This window comes from Xyrauchen texanus, chromosome 40 (genome assembly GCF_025860055.1).
Source record: "Xyrauchen texanus isolate HMW12.3.18 chromosome 40, RBS_HiC_50CHRs, whole genome shotgun sequence".
Classification (NCBI taxonomy): Eukaryota; Metazoa; Chordata; class Actinopteri; order Cypriniformes; family Catostomidae; genus Xyrauchen; species Xyrauchen texanus.
This window is the reverse complement of record NC_068315.1, coordinates 19,441,946-19,455,986: the sequence shown is the minus strand read 5'-3', so window position 1 is coordinate 19,455,986 and position 14,041 is coordinate 19,441,946. Positions and strand designations below refer to the sequence as shown.

Genomic DNA, 14,041 nt, shown 5'->3' with positions numbered 1-14,041 from the left:
TTACGTTAATGTCTTCTTTACCGTTGTCGAGAACTATACAAATACATTTTCGTTGACATTTATTTATTATTAAAATTCAACAGGGTAAACAAGCGGAGACATTTAGTACTTTAATATGGGTGTTTATTTATAAATTAGGTTGTCATGGCTAATGTCAATGCTGGAGTGTTCACATCATATCAAATTTTCAGTTTGCTAATTATTTGTAAGAAAGGAATTCAGGCCTGTAATTACGCTAAAATAGACCATATTCGCACCAGCGCCATTTGTGATTTTTCACGGGAATGAAAATGAGGCTGAGGGATGGATTGCAGTCTCTTCGATATGCTGTACTGCATTTTTAAATGTTTTTGGATCATTCTGTGGACAAAACACTGAAAAATATATATTTTCAAGGACATTCAGTAGACAAAAAAATATGATGTGATCTAAGAGCTTTAAACAGCTTTTTTTCAGTGTGTGCCATTGAAGAGATAGTAAGTCTATCCCTTACAGCCTCGTTTACTATGGTACTACTGTGAATAAGGTCTACTGATACTTAGGTTAGTTCACTACAGCCTATATTGATTTTAATACCTCCAATAGTTTCACTGCTCAATGCAGAATTAACACAGATCAAATTCAGTTATGTCTACCAGCGTGACCTGAAACAAATTTCTTGGAAATTTGTGACTTTTGTATATTTAATATTTAACATGGAAAAGATGGTTCCACGAAAACCTCATAGGTCAGTAAGGTGTCAACATACACGTTTGTGTTAAAGTAACATTGTGAGCGATACATTTCTTATCAATAATCAATTTTAACTTTACAGTCCAACAAGCAAGTCCTTCTCCCTCCCATCATTTCAGACAAAGCAGAGAACAGCCATGCGGTTGTACATAAAAATTCTCTTTTCCACTTGCACTTCTATTTCCACTGTTTGAATCCAGATATTGTGGTCCAGCTCATCCACTGTCCACAACTTTTTCGTACATCTGTATCTTCAATGTCTCATCCCAAGAGCAAAAACCAGCAGTGCACGAGGACGGGGGAGCACTTTGTCCATTTCAAAAGTGTGGTGCCTTTCTTTCTGCTTCTTGCCTACACTTTAGCCTCTGTGTCACACTCCCGTTTTATATAGAAAGATGAATATAAATGCTTTAGGGGAGTTGTCTGTTGTAATCCTGCAAAATTAAGCACATGAAACATGCATGGAATTAGAATGTGGAAAACAATTTATTATTATGCAATCAAGTAGTTTTACTTGTATGACCTACCTCCTAAAAACAGTAAATGACAGATAATTTGTAGTGCTCATTTCCCCATGTGTTCAAACGGAACACTGACCTGTGTGCAAGATAGAAAGGGAGAGGTAACAGTGAGGCTAGAGCGAAAATACAGATTAGAAAATGAAGTTAAGAAACATATGTGAATGCAACCTGTGGGGGAGTGATGCGGATTTGATCATGGCGCAGTGGGAGATCAAGGGAGGCATTGGCAGGAGCACCACGGTGGAGCCGTAAGCAGACTCTCCTTTCTCGCTCAGCTCCTCGACCTGCTCTTGGTGATGCATTCCCTTATAGAGTAAACAAAAGGTAACCTGAGTTTTAAGTGCTGCTTGATTTTAAAAAATCAACAAAAGTATGCCCCACCAAAGGAAACCACATAAACTTCTTATATTATTAGTATTTGGCATGCATGCAAGCTGATATGGTCTCCACAAGTTTGTCCTAAACCTGATGATCCATGTTATTCCAGCATGATTTTAAAATGTTCCAAAGAGCATCTTGGGTCTTTCAACTCATGCAGAAGGAGGGTGCATCTCAATCAGATCCCTAGTTCAAAAGTCAGAGCACTGATCAGTGAGTCAACCATTTTTAGTGCTGTCTTAATCACGAAATCCTTCCAGTGCACTAAAACGGTTGCTCCATAAATCCCACAATGCACCGTAAAAACAAGGAGCATCGTTGCTCATGTGCCATTCAAGTGTTATCAGAAATATCATAATTACGAGTTGGGAGCACACGAACGATTGAGCGAAGTCGTACTTACACGTGGGAAAATCAGAGGGGGTGTGTCGACAGGAAAGATGATGGAGATGAATGATTTTGCAAAAATGTTCAACTTCTGTACTTTATTTTAAAAATATTCATTATTTAGATATGACTGTTAACTAATGACTCACATTTCGTGGCTTGTTTTAAGCAAAGTAATTAATAATTTGTTAGATGCCATGCATTTATAAATCATATATGTTGTCAATAAGTGATGCAAGTGTAATCATATATGTTTATTCATTGGTAAAACAGAAAAAGAGCTTTTGCCACGATTCACTGTTAATTTCTTTAAGTTGGCTTCTTCCGTATTTTGTATCCCACTTGAATGCGTGACATATCGTTATAACGAACTAATCGGTGGTCTGAGCTTCCTAGGTCCACCTGAAGGCAGCATCACTCGATGACCGGAAATATCGTCATGTCTTCTGAAGTCTCTCAAATCATTAGAAGTCGAGAACAAGTGTAAAACTATGAAGTACAAGCCTTATTTTGTCTTAAAAACAGATGTTGTTTGTAATGTTTTTCATTCATAATTACCATGGATGTGAAACAATATTTTAAATATTTGAGTTGTTAAATTAAGGTTTAAAATACACTCTTTGAATATCTTTAACGAAAATGAACGATAGTGTAATTTAGAAAGTGACGTTGTTGATTAATAACTGCTACAGTTCAATGCGTGAGCTCGTGAACATGTTGCAGGTGATTCAGGTCATAAGTGTCCCAATATTCAGTGGATGAACACCCTTTCCAGTGCCTGAATTTGTGTTCACAATATACTGATTCACAACATGGGGAGCTGATTGAGACACCCAGAGTTAACATGATCAATGTCACACATTTGCTTATCTGAGAAGTGACCAGGAAAAAAGTCCATAATACTAAATATATCCTCTATTATTTTCAGGTCATAAAACTTTTTTAAAAGTTTGAAAAATTGTACTCCCTTTGGACCCACTTGTACTTCTTCCAAAAATAGCCTGCTCATAAATAGAACTGACATCAATACTGCCTCTGGCCATCCTCAGACTCACCAGACTGTGGAACACGGGAGGCTGGTGTTGAGCTGGCAGGGTCTGGGCCGTTGCGGACCCTGTTAGGGGCTGGGAGGTTGGGACTAGACGGCAGAGCGCGAGCTGCTAAACCCTGTGGACCACCTCCAGTTCTTTCATCCCTCTCCTCTGCCTCTGTCCTCTGCTCCTTCTCTTTATCTTCTGCTGTCCTGCTGGAGCCCTGACACATTCAGAAAAACCCACAAGGTGAGCGAAATAATGCAATTTTTCCAGCGGTAAATAATGAAGGATGTTTAAAGGACATACAAATTTCAGCATGTTCCAGTCAAACACATAGTCGTAAGAAAACCCTTGTCTGTGGAAAAGGGTCCTGAACAATTGTCTCAGGTAGGAGTAGTCAGGCTTGTCATCAAATCGGAGTGAGCGGCAGAAGTTCATGTAGGTGGAAAATTCGGCTGCAATCATATTAGAAAAGAGAAAGTATAGTAACCAAACATTTAAAGTAGAAAGCAAGGCCAATCATTCTCTAGCTGCTCTGATCGCATCTACAGTACACATGACATCAATCAGCATCCTTCTACTCACATGGATAGCCCTTGCAAAGAACATCAATGGGGGTTGACATCTTTTTCTCACTGATTCGCTCATACTTCTGCCTTTTAGTGGCTGCTTTGAGGCCTTGCCAGGGAAGAGAACCCAAGTTGAAGTACATAAGAACATAGCCAAGGGACTCAAGATCATCCCGCCGAGATTGCTCTGTGGAAAAACAATACGAAATAACCCAAAGTCCGAAGCAAGTATAGTTACGCATTGCAGTGACTCACTTGTGCTCTTACCAATGCCCAAATGTGTGTTAATGGAGGCATAGCGGGCAGTGCCAGTCAGGTTCTTATTCTCACGATAAGGAATGTGTTGATGTGTGCGGGCATCACGGTACTTCTTAGCCAAGCCAAAGTCTATGATGTAGACCAGGTTTCCCTTCTTGCCGAGCCCCATCAAGAAATTATCAGGTTTGATATCTCTATGAATGAAGTTCTTGGAGTGGATGTACTCGATTCTGCTAATCTGGAAAGAAGAAATGAAAATGTTTTCAGTGAATACGTTCAAAACAAATTTCCAAAGTATACAAAATACAACACTTATATAACGTGTTTAACACTACATATTTACAATTTGATTTATTTAGGAGTCAATCTTTTGTATATTGGTGTTCACTTCTGTTACTTAATCAAAAGCTTAATTCTACTGCCAACCTATCCCAATAAAAAAACTAGATTATAACATTTTCTTCAGAAAAAGTACTTGCCGCCACAACTCAAATGCTATGTGATTACTGAATGTTTTTTTTTAGCATTTTGCTATGGGTTGTTGCTTAGGGGCCCAAGTTAAAAGAGCCCAACCCCTTGATATTCTGGTCCCTAGATTTGGCTCAGGTTCCTCCTTTAATGTAAGTCTAAGGGATTTTTTGTGTCTGTTTATTGTCCACTATACAAAAATAATCAGTCTGAACACTTAGATAGCCCATTGCATAAATGGTGCAGGACATGTTACACTGTTTAAAGGTTTAGTTACGTTCTTGTCCCAAACCCATATGACATTCTTTCTGTTGTGGAACACAATAGGAGATGTTAGGTAGAGTGAAAGCCTCCATCACAATACATTTTCATTGCATTGTTTTTCCATGCTATCATTCTGCCTAACATCTCTTTTTGTGTTCCACAGAAGAAAAAAGTAGCCTAATAATGATGAAATAATTTTTATTTTGGCCTGCAATATCCATTTAATACCTAAGGTTAGGGGTTTGTTTTGTAAATGCCTCACCCTAAAGTATGTATGAGCAATAGTAATAGTGATGTTTTTGTCTTAGCAAGCACCACTAATAATGTGGATACTAAAAATGCAATTACCATCTGGTCTGCAAGCAGCAAGACAGTTTTAAGTGTGAATTTCCTTGAGCAGAAGTTGAACAGATCCTCCAGGCTTGGCCCCAGGAGCTCCATCACCATGACATTGTAGTCCCCTTCAGCACCACACCATTTGATCGACGGAATACCCACTATGGTTGAAAGGAAATTGAAGATGCATTTCAAGAAAGCACGAGAGATTAAACTGGTGGGAATCGATCTACATCTCCGAGAGTTCTCACCTCCACCTTGCATCATCTTATAGAACTTGCTCTCAATATGTAACTGTGGATGTTTAGTCTTCACACTCTCCAGTTTAATGGCTACCTCCTCTCCTGATGTGATGTTTGCACCTGAAAGATGATAGATTTACAATGTCAGGACACAAGACTTTCATGAAATATAAACCGATATCCAAGAAATAACGTGTGTTACCCAAGTAGATGTCACCAAACGAGCCACTTCCAATCTTCCGCCCGAGACGGTATTTACTCCCAACACGTAACTCCATGATTTCTTACCTAAAAACAGCCTTAGAGACAAACACAATGTTAGTATGTTACCATTAAAACAACTACAGGTTAAATGTATCCACATTCAGCTGCAACACCCACTGCCCCGCATTTCAGCAAACAGCATTTGCTCACTTCAGCATTCCTAACATCATGGTTTTCACCAGCTCAGATTTATTTCACAGTTCAATTCAAAAGCTGAACACAATTACCAATGCGCACATGCAGTCAGCACTGGTAGTCATGCATCTGACATCTGACAGTTTGAGTCATGTGATGTATGTTCCATTCGTTTGGACTTGCAATAAACAGGTTCATATTTAATCTTTGGCACAATCACAGATCATTAATGTGCACTCATACTAAACACTATGAAATACGAATTATCTGTTCAGAACTGATTTTTTTGCTTAAGTTTTATTGCGTTTGCATAACTGAACACGAGACGTATCTGTCTCCAGTGGTTTTCAGACAATTTTGTAGCAGCCGCACCCAAGATCCCGAGGTTTCACTCTCTAGTGCCGACACTAATATTCAGGACAACCAAATGATTCCTAAACACACATGTCCTGATATGACCTTAAAGCAGTAGCATCTTTCCTTACCTAATGTGAGGGTGGTGGAAAAGTGATCGACGGGCTTGCGCTCGTGAGACAGTACCCTGGACAGCGAAGGGTGTAATTTCAAACGTCGCATTACAAATGTAATTCCAACCACTACTTTCCTATTCAGATTTTTAAATCCTTGATTTCATATCTCAGCGCACGGAGTGACCTACTTGCATTCGCAGGCTAGCGAGCAGCAGCCTCCCTTGTTTGTATCCCAGCGCACTTCTCACATAAATGATGTCATTCACAAACTAGCAGAAGGACCCGGATCACTTCAAGGGGCCGCGCGCCTGACGTACAATGCACGTACGCTCTTGTTATAACCAACGAATGCGACAGTTTGTTTATGTTCTTTAAAGAATAACTTCAGAGGAAACTTTAACATATGATATGGAAGCATGTATGTATATCAAAGCAGATTATTAAAAATATACAATAGGTATGTTCTTCCTTCTGCAGAACACAAACGAAGATTTTTAGAAGAATGGTTCAGCTCTGTAGATCCATACAATGCAAGTGAATGGTTACCAAAATTTTGAAGCTCCAAAAATCACGAAGGCCATATGAAGGTAATCCATTAGACTCCAGTGGTTTAATCTTTTTGTTCTGAAGAGATCCAAACAGATGTGTTAAACAGAGAAAAATGTAACCCCTTTTTCACAATAAATCTTGACAGCGTTCTCATTGGTGATCATGATTTCATGCTTGATTACACTTCCTAATGCCATCTAGAGCTTTGCACGTGCGTCAAGCACTAGGAAGTGTAATCGAGCTTGAAATCATGATCATGCCTAGAGACTGCAATGGCAAAATGAGAAAGGAGTTACATTTTGGTCTGTTCTCACCTAAAATCGATTACATCACTTAAGACATTGATTTTAACAACTGGAGCTATATTGATTACATTTACAGTGCCTTAATGTGCTTTTTGGAGCTTCAAAGATTTGGTCACCATTTACTTACATTTAATAGGCCTTCAGAGCGGAGATATTCTTCTAAAAATATTTGTGTTCTGCAGAAAAAAGTCATACACATCTGGGACGGCATGAGGGTGAGCAAATGTCGAGAGAATGTTTTTGTTTTGGGTTAACTAATTTGTTTAAAAAATCAAGGCAAAAAAAAAAAACCTTAAATGAATGGTTTTGTTACCTTATTCTGAAAGTGTAATAACATTTTAAAATACTGCTGTAATTCTACAAGAATAGAGAACATTCATTTTTTAAAAGGGATTTATATATATATTTTGCTATAAAACATGCATTTCTTCCCACCTTTTTCCCAATTAAAAGAACAAACACCAATTTTTCCAAAATAATATTCTTTGAAAATATATTTTCAGTTATTAATAGGGATAAATCTCTCCATATTAATTTGGTGTATTAGCAATTAACAAATTAAAGGCTTGAGTGAAACTATTCAGCCTGCTAAAGCTAGCATTACATTTTCAAGTCACATTTACAGCTGCAAACTATATAGAATGGCCCTAGTCAGTAAGTCCAGTCATGTACTTTTAAAATAAAGGTAGTAAATAACAACTGTACACCAGACCTCTACAAATCTTTTAATATTACAGTACTACAGTAAATTGAACTGAATTCTAAAAGTGGGAATATGAAACCATTAAATAATTATATATGTACATTATTTATAAGAATGACACCTTAATACTAAATAAAGGGACCAAAAATGCACACAACTCACAACAAAATTAAATTCAACCTTTATTAATTGTCTTGTTCTTTTTTAATTAATTTCTCTTGTAAAATCAGAAAAAAAAAGAAAAAAAAAACCTGAACACGAGTGATAAAGCCCGCCTTAATTTATAATGGTACACAACAACAAAAATAAACAATTGGTAACTTTTAAGTGTTCCTAAAACACCCATCCAGCTCAGCAATAAGGTTTGGCATGTTTCATGTTTCAGTATGAAAGCCTTCAGTTGGTTGCAACTTCTAAAAAAATCTTTTTTCTTTATTATTATTATTGCAATTCAGACAATATATAAAACAAAAAATGCTGATAAAACCACAACTTAAGTAATATTCATTAGTGCCAATGTTCTTGAAATTGCCATCTACAATCACACACACAGCCACACCAGCATACACATCATGCACACATAGACATTAAACACCTGAAATAAGCTGTCACTTATACATTTACTCGCCTCCATAATCCAGCACTGTTCTTTGTAAATACACCATGCTTGTTAATCTCTGGCTGCCACGCACATTCATTGATGCCTCGCAAACACTCCAAACGTCACCTCCTCTACCGGGGACTTCACTCATAAACGCAAAGGCAGAAAGGGCACCTTGTACAGCTAAGTAACATCCAAGTGATCGTCATTATGACAACATACTTAAGAAAAAAAAAAATGAGGTCAGCGTTTGAAAATATTTTTTTCTGGATTTCACCGTCATTTAAAACAAATAAAGACAACAAGATACAATTTGTCAGACATCAGAACAGTGTTAGAGTAATTAAAGTCTGCATGACAATGGAGCTGTAACACAATGTATTGTCCTTTACGCTGAGTGTTCTACGAACGTTGTATGATGCATAATTTTGTCCTTTTTGTGTCTGGTTTGTCCTTTATAGTGCATGCCTGAGTGAGAGCGTCTCAGTATGCGAGTGTGATCTCTATGACCTCAAGATTAGGATTCATCCAGTTGAGTCAGTACTAAGTCCAAATGTTTGCATGTCCTGTTCAAGTCTTGCTGCAGAAGTCTTAATTTAAGGGTAAGAAATGGGATGTTTGTGTGTGCACATGTGTTTTGGTTGCTAACTCTGTACTGCCTTGCCTGTGTAAAACTGTCCCACACACTGCTCCTTCATGCTTCCAATGATGGGATGCGTCATGGAGATTAGATTATGTTGAGCAGAGTTTGAAACACTCCTCAGGTAAAAATGATGTTAAACAGTGTGTACATTTCTAACCAGTGTTGTCTATAATTTTGGCTTAATGCATTTTATGTAATGCAGTTGGTCTGCATCTCAGCACTTAGGAGATTAAGTGTTACTCTGTATCTGCTGTTTGAGTGCTTATCTTTGAATCTCGGCTACAGAGGTGTTACAAATATATACTAAATACTTGGCTGTATTTTTATGCATTTTCCGCCCGGCCAATGACTGTGGCGCATGTATGTGCACAAACTGCCTGTATTCTAATGAATATTCCTATATTCCTGAATGTGTTTGTGATAATAGGAGAATAACTTTGTCACATTTACATATCTGTTATGTGTGTGTTGCTGCACATCTATTTGTCAGCAAGTTGCTGCATCAGTCAGATAGAGTCTGCCCCTCCTCCCAGCAGGTCTCCAGGCAACAGTGCTGCAGGGCTGTTCATCTGGTGCCGATCTTCCATGGCTGGAGACCCCCACAGACTGCTGCTTGTGTACCCAGCAGTCATGCCCCCCCACAACCCCGCCCTGCCAGGATCAACACCCCCTGCATTGCTGCCCACGCTACCACCAGCACCATTGCTGCTCCACTGGGCAAAAATGCTCAAGCCTGCTCCATGAGCAGAGGCTGGGTCTGGGGAGCCGCCCGTACCATCCAAACTCTGCCAGGTAGAGCCAGAGGGCCCCGTTCCACCACCGCTGTTACTTCCTACTGCTGTTGAACCTCCCACTCCAGCCCGTTCCCTATCGCCACTCCCAACACTGATATTACCCACTGCACCAGCCCCTGATGACCCGGTCACACCTGCTGGCCCCGAGACAGCTCCACCAGCCCCACCACTGCCGCTTCCAGCAGCTCCAGCCTGGGAATGTGCAAAATAACGTGCAACCTCCTCCTCACTCACAAACTCAGCCAGAATTGTGGTATTACCTAAAACACACCTAGAAGGAAATTTTAAAGACAAACACTACAGTTAGGAAGACGTCTAAAGTGAAGGAACATGAAAATTCAAATTATATGAAAAGTTAGTGTGTAACACTAATAGATTTGGGTCAGGATAAGGATGTGCACACACTTACATGTGCAGTGCGCTCTGGGCTTTGGCTGCTTCTTGGCGAGTACTGTAGCGAATCAGAGCACTACCTTGTGTCAGACCAAGGTGAAAGGTCAACAGGGGCCCATGCTGCATGCATATAGTCCGCAAGGTGGAACCATCAATCTGCAAGTAGTACATTATACAAATGAGTACAACAAGATTAGATGAAAGATTGAAATGTGACTGAAAGTTACCAAGCACAAGTCATAACATGCATACCTGAGGGGTAAGATTACTTAGCACCAGCCAGCAGCTTCCCCTAGAGGCTCCTCCATCACTCCAAGCAGATCCAGATCCTAATGCAAACAGATTGAAGACCATTTATCCTCCCCTGATGCTTTACAAAATGTTTAAAACGGCTGCAATTACTGTGAATGTCTAAGCTTAGAGTAACATCTGAGACCATCAGTTTGTGATTCGACTATATTCAAGGCATTCATGTAGCTACAATGTTCAGAATTAAACATTCTGATTCAATGTGTAACACATTTTTTGTTTTTCTCTAAAAGGTATCTAAACTGTTCTATTACCAGGCCCAAATCTGTTGTCTTGGCTGCCTCCAGTGCCACTCCAGCCTCTCCCCATTCGTGGCCCTCCTCCCGCCCAGGGAGACACTGAGGGCTGCTTCTGATGGGTCAGTCCAGGAGGTGGGCGAGGCAGGTGGGAGCTGTTTCGATTGGTCTTCCAAGGCTTGTTGTGCCCTATGGGCTCAGGTGGCCAGCTGGGCTTATAGTCTGGGTACTTAGCTGTAGGAATGTGAATAAAGCACAATATCTCAAATGATCTAATTCTATACAGAGGCTCATCTGGCTCAGCAAATTAAGTCTTAAAGGAATAGTTCACCCAAAAAGAAAAATACTTTTTCTTCTGCAGAACACATACAAAGATTTTTTGAATAATATCTCTTCCATAGTCCAAATAATGCAAGTGAATGATGATAAAAACTTGTTCCAAAAAGCACATAAATGTAAACCATACATCTCCAGTGGTTTAATTCAAGTTTTTTGAATCGATCCAATTGATTTTGGGTGAGAACAGACCAAAATGTAACTCCTTTCTCATTGTACATTTTCCCATTGCAGTCTCTAGCCATGATCATGATTTCAGGCTTGATTACATTTCCTAGTGCTTGATGCAGGCACAGAGCACTAGACTGTGCCAAGAAGTGTAATTGAGCTTGAAATTATGATCACCAAGGAGACTGCTGATGTCATGACTTTTTTGTGAAAAAGGAGTTCTATTTTGGTCTGTTCTCATCCAAACTGATTAGATCGCTTCAGAAGACATGGATTAAACCACTGAAGTATTAAGAATGACTTTTATGCTGCTTTTATGTGCTTTTTGTAGCTTCAAAGTTTTGTTCACCACTGTATTTACCTACAGAGCTCAGATACACTTCTATAAGTCTTTGTTTGTGTTCGGCAGAAATAAGAAAGTCATACACATCTGGGATGGGATGAGGGTGAGGAAATGATGAGAATTTGAGTAAATCTTTTCCTTTCTCCTCTCAAAATCATTCAAAATAGTATGTGACATGAAAAGGGAGGGGGAAACTATGTGACCCTTAACGGGAAGCTACACATTGCTTGTTGTTACCTTGGTTGTGTGCATTAATAAGGGGGCTCTCTGAGGCACTGTAGGGCCAGGCACCAGGTGAAGGCAGCAAGGTGTTGAGGGAGGGATTTGATTCTGTGAAGAAAAATGCAAAAGACTTGTTTGTGAGTATTTACATGGGCATGTAAATTACTTCGAAAATTTAAAGTTTAGAGCTCTGTGTGTTTGTCCGAGAAGAGCTACCTATGAAACAAGAAATTAATGTCACAACCATTATATATATATATATATATATATATATATATATATATATATATATATATATATGTAAATGTAGGGAGCTGCACCTGTGTTATCTCTTAGCAACTGGTGCTCAGTGTCATTGAGGGTTGACATCGATGAGTTTAGCATACTCCCAGGTGTCATATAGGGATCAGATTCAGGGTCCACACTCTGAATTCCTCTCCAAGGCACACCTGGTTGGAACTCTGAAGAGAGATGATCAAAATAAAATGCATATTTGGTATATTCTCAACAGAAAAGATGAAAATAAGATGAGTAACATATTTTTGATAATGCTATATAAAAACAATAAAGTAAAAAATGTAGTTTAGTTTAGTTTTTTTTTTTTTTAAATGGTCAGATATGCGTCACCGTTCACCTGGAGGCCAGCTGGATGTCTTGGTGCCCATCTTGTTTCCTGGACTTCGGTGCCAGTGATCTGAAGGCCCTTGTGGAGGCACACCCTCACTTCCCAGCAGCTCATACTGGGAATATGGGGAACCACCTCTCATTTTAAGAGGAGCAGCAATGGGACCTACACGTCACACAAACATAGGTAAGCAGAATAACAAAGTCTGCCAAACTTGTACCAAACATTTTTGAGAAACTGTCTTTGTAGTTACCCAAACCCACATGTGTTCATAAAAAGGTCTCTCACCATTTTTATGGAGAGTGCTATCAGGAGGAGAGGGCGCTGGGGAGTGACCTTCCATCATCCACTTAAATCGAGACTGCTGTCCACCACTGTCCTTCAACCCAGACTGGCCACCAACCATGGGACCCAGCTCTAGACCAGAGAGGTTCACTCCTGGCCCAAACCCTATAATAGACAAAATGCAGCAAAAGACGTTAAGTAAAAATTCAACAGTCAAAGTCAAATCAAAGTCTCGTTTCAATAACATCTGTTGCATTGACAATATGGATGTACGGATCTGATACCTGAATCGATATTGTCTCCGACACTCACATTTGAACAGGATCGGGTATCGGTCAGATGAGACCGATCCAAATCCAATAATGTGTGTTAGTCATGGTCGTTACAGTCAAGCTCCAAACATGACATAAAAGAACCATAAAAGCACCATTAAAGTACTACATATGACCCCTGCATTACATTCAAAGTCTCTCGAAGCCATTTGATAGTTTTGTGAATCGTAAAAGGCTGCGTTTAATAAGTAAATATATAGTCTAGGGATGCACAAATACCACTTTTTCTCTTTTCCAATTAAGTTATCTAAAATCTCAGTATCGGCCGATAACAATCTGATACCAGTGTTTGTTTTTGCATAATCAGATTAGAATATCTTTACCTCATAGTTTGAAACTAATTGGGAGTACGTAAAGTATGTAAAGAAGCAAAAACCTCTAACTACACATTTCAATATAAATGTATTGCCTATTAAGAAACTAGTTGAACTTCTTAACTAGTCTTCTGGATAATGTAGCAGCAAAATTAACAGTCTTCAGTAGAAAAGAGGCCAGTTTTTGCAATTTTTTTTCAACTTGTATCTGTACTCGTGTACTGTGTAGGATTCAGATCTCTTTTTTCGGTTCAATTTAGTTGTAAGATATCAGATTTGTATAATTATAATAATAATAAAATATCATTAGCATTGACTTTTAGAATTTTAAAATACAACCGTAATATATTTCAGTTGTGAAACTTTAAAACTCTTACGCTTTTATTTTGACGATCCAAACACTCCAGGATGTCCTAGAAGTGTCAGTTTGTGGGCTACTTCACAATAGTTCAATTCGCTTCTTTTTCAAATACTGGTCAAATTGTTGGTCCGTTGCTGTTCTAAATGCATATTATAAGTTAACCGAACTATTGAGCATCTACATCAGAGATGTTTGTTGAGATGTTGCTCACATCAGCCTGCACGTGCTTATGTGTTTTGTCAACACTACAGTGCCATTCATTAACGTGCTGCACATGCATACTTCCGGTCTATAAATACACTTAAATACAGCCTTTTGTGATTCATAAAGCATCAAATATCTTAAATAAAATGCTCGAGTCATATGGACTACTATATTGGTGCTTTTAAGGTACTTTTATGTCAGATTTGGAGCTTGACAGTAATGAACACGACTAAGTATCAGATTTGTTTTGACAGTATCCA

General features: G+C 38.9%; 2 protein-coding genes across 5 annotated transcripts in view; both read right to left on the bottom strand.

Moving 5' to 3' along the window:
• Positions 1-88: 88 nt before the first annotated feature.
• On the bottom strand, positions 89-6,311 carry LOC127633829 (casein kinase I-like). Of its 3 annotated transcripts, XM_052113161.1 has the most exons (12): positions 6,247-6,306; positions 6,074-6,129; positions 5,392-5,488; positions 5,199-5,309; positions 4,960-5,108; positions 3,889-4,117; positions 3,638-3,808; positions 3,359-3,507; positions 3,074-3,272; positions 1,422-1,558; positions 1,260-1,329; positions 89-1,166 (listed from the first exon to the last, which is right to left on the bottom strand). In XM_052113161.1, exons 3-11 carry the CDS (start codon positions 5,465-5,467, stop codon positions 1,297-1,299), a joined length of 1,254 nt encoding a protein of 417 aa, XP_051969121.1. In that variant the 5' UTR covers positions 5,468-5,488; positions 6,074-6,129; positions 6,247-6,306; the 3' UTR covers positions 89-1,166; positions 1,260-1,296. The 3 variants fall into 3 exon arrangements, with proteins under 3 accessions (XP_051969121.1, XP_051969120.1, XP_051969122.1); XM_052113160.1 differs by having other exon boundaries at positions 6,074-6,311; XM_052113162.1 differs by lacking the exon at positions 6,074-6,129 and having other exon boundaries at positions 6,247-6,302.
• A 1,485-nt stretch (positions 6,312-7,796) lies between these two features.
• LOC127633319 (trinucleotide repeat-containing gene 6B protein-like) overlaps positions 7,797-14,041 on the bottom strand; it is a 32,360-nt gene continuing 26,115 nt past the window's right edge. For both annotated transcript variants that reach the window (XM_052112353.1, XM_052112354.1), the window contains 8 exons: positions 12,574-12,735; positions 12,295-12,450; positions 11,981-12,121; positions 11,676-11,768; positions 10,610-10,825; positions 10,299-10,375; positions 10,063-10,202; positions 7,797-9,924 (listed from right to left, as the gene is read on the bottom strand). In XM_052112353.1, the coding sequence (XP_051968313.1) occupies positions 9,366-9,924; positions 10,063-10,202; positions 10,299-10,375; positions 10,610-10,825; positions 11,676-11,768; positions 11,981-12,121; positions 12,295-12,450; positions 12,574-12,735 (1,544 nt within the window). In that variant the 3' untranslated portion in view covers positions 7,797-9,365. The remainder of the gene's footprint in view (positions 9,925-10,062; positions 10,203-10,298; positions 10,376-10,609; positions 10,826-11,675; positions 11,769-11,980; positions 12,122-12,294; positions 12,451-12,573; positions 12,736-14,041) is intronic.

What these genes read in the sequence shown, in the direction of transcription:
- LOC127633829 (XM_052113160.1), bottom strand. Translation starts at nt 5,467, where the DNA reads ATGGAGTTACGTGTTGGGAGTAAATACCGTCTCGGGCGGAAGATTGGA. An exon ending in CTCCCGTGTTCCACAGTCTG is followed by an intron (nt 1,559 to 3,073) that starts GTGAGTCTGAGG and finishes TTACTCTATAAG; the next exon opens with GGAATGCATCACCAAGAGCA. An exon ending in TCCGCATCACTCCCCCACAG is followed by an intron (nt 1,330 to 1,421) that starts GTTGCATTCACA and finishes TCTTGCACACAG; the next exon opens with GTCAGTGTTCCGTTTGAACA.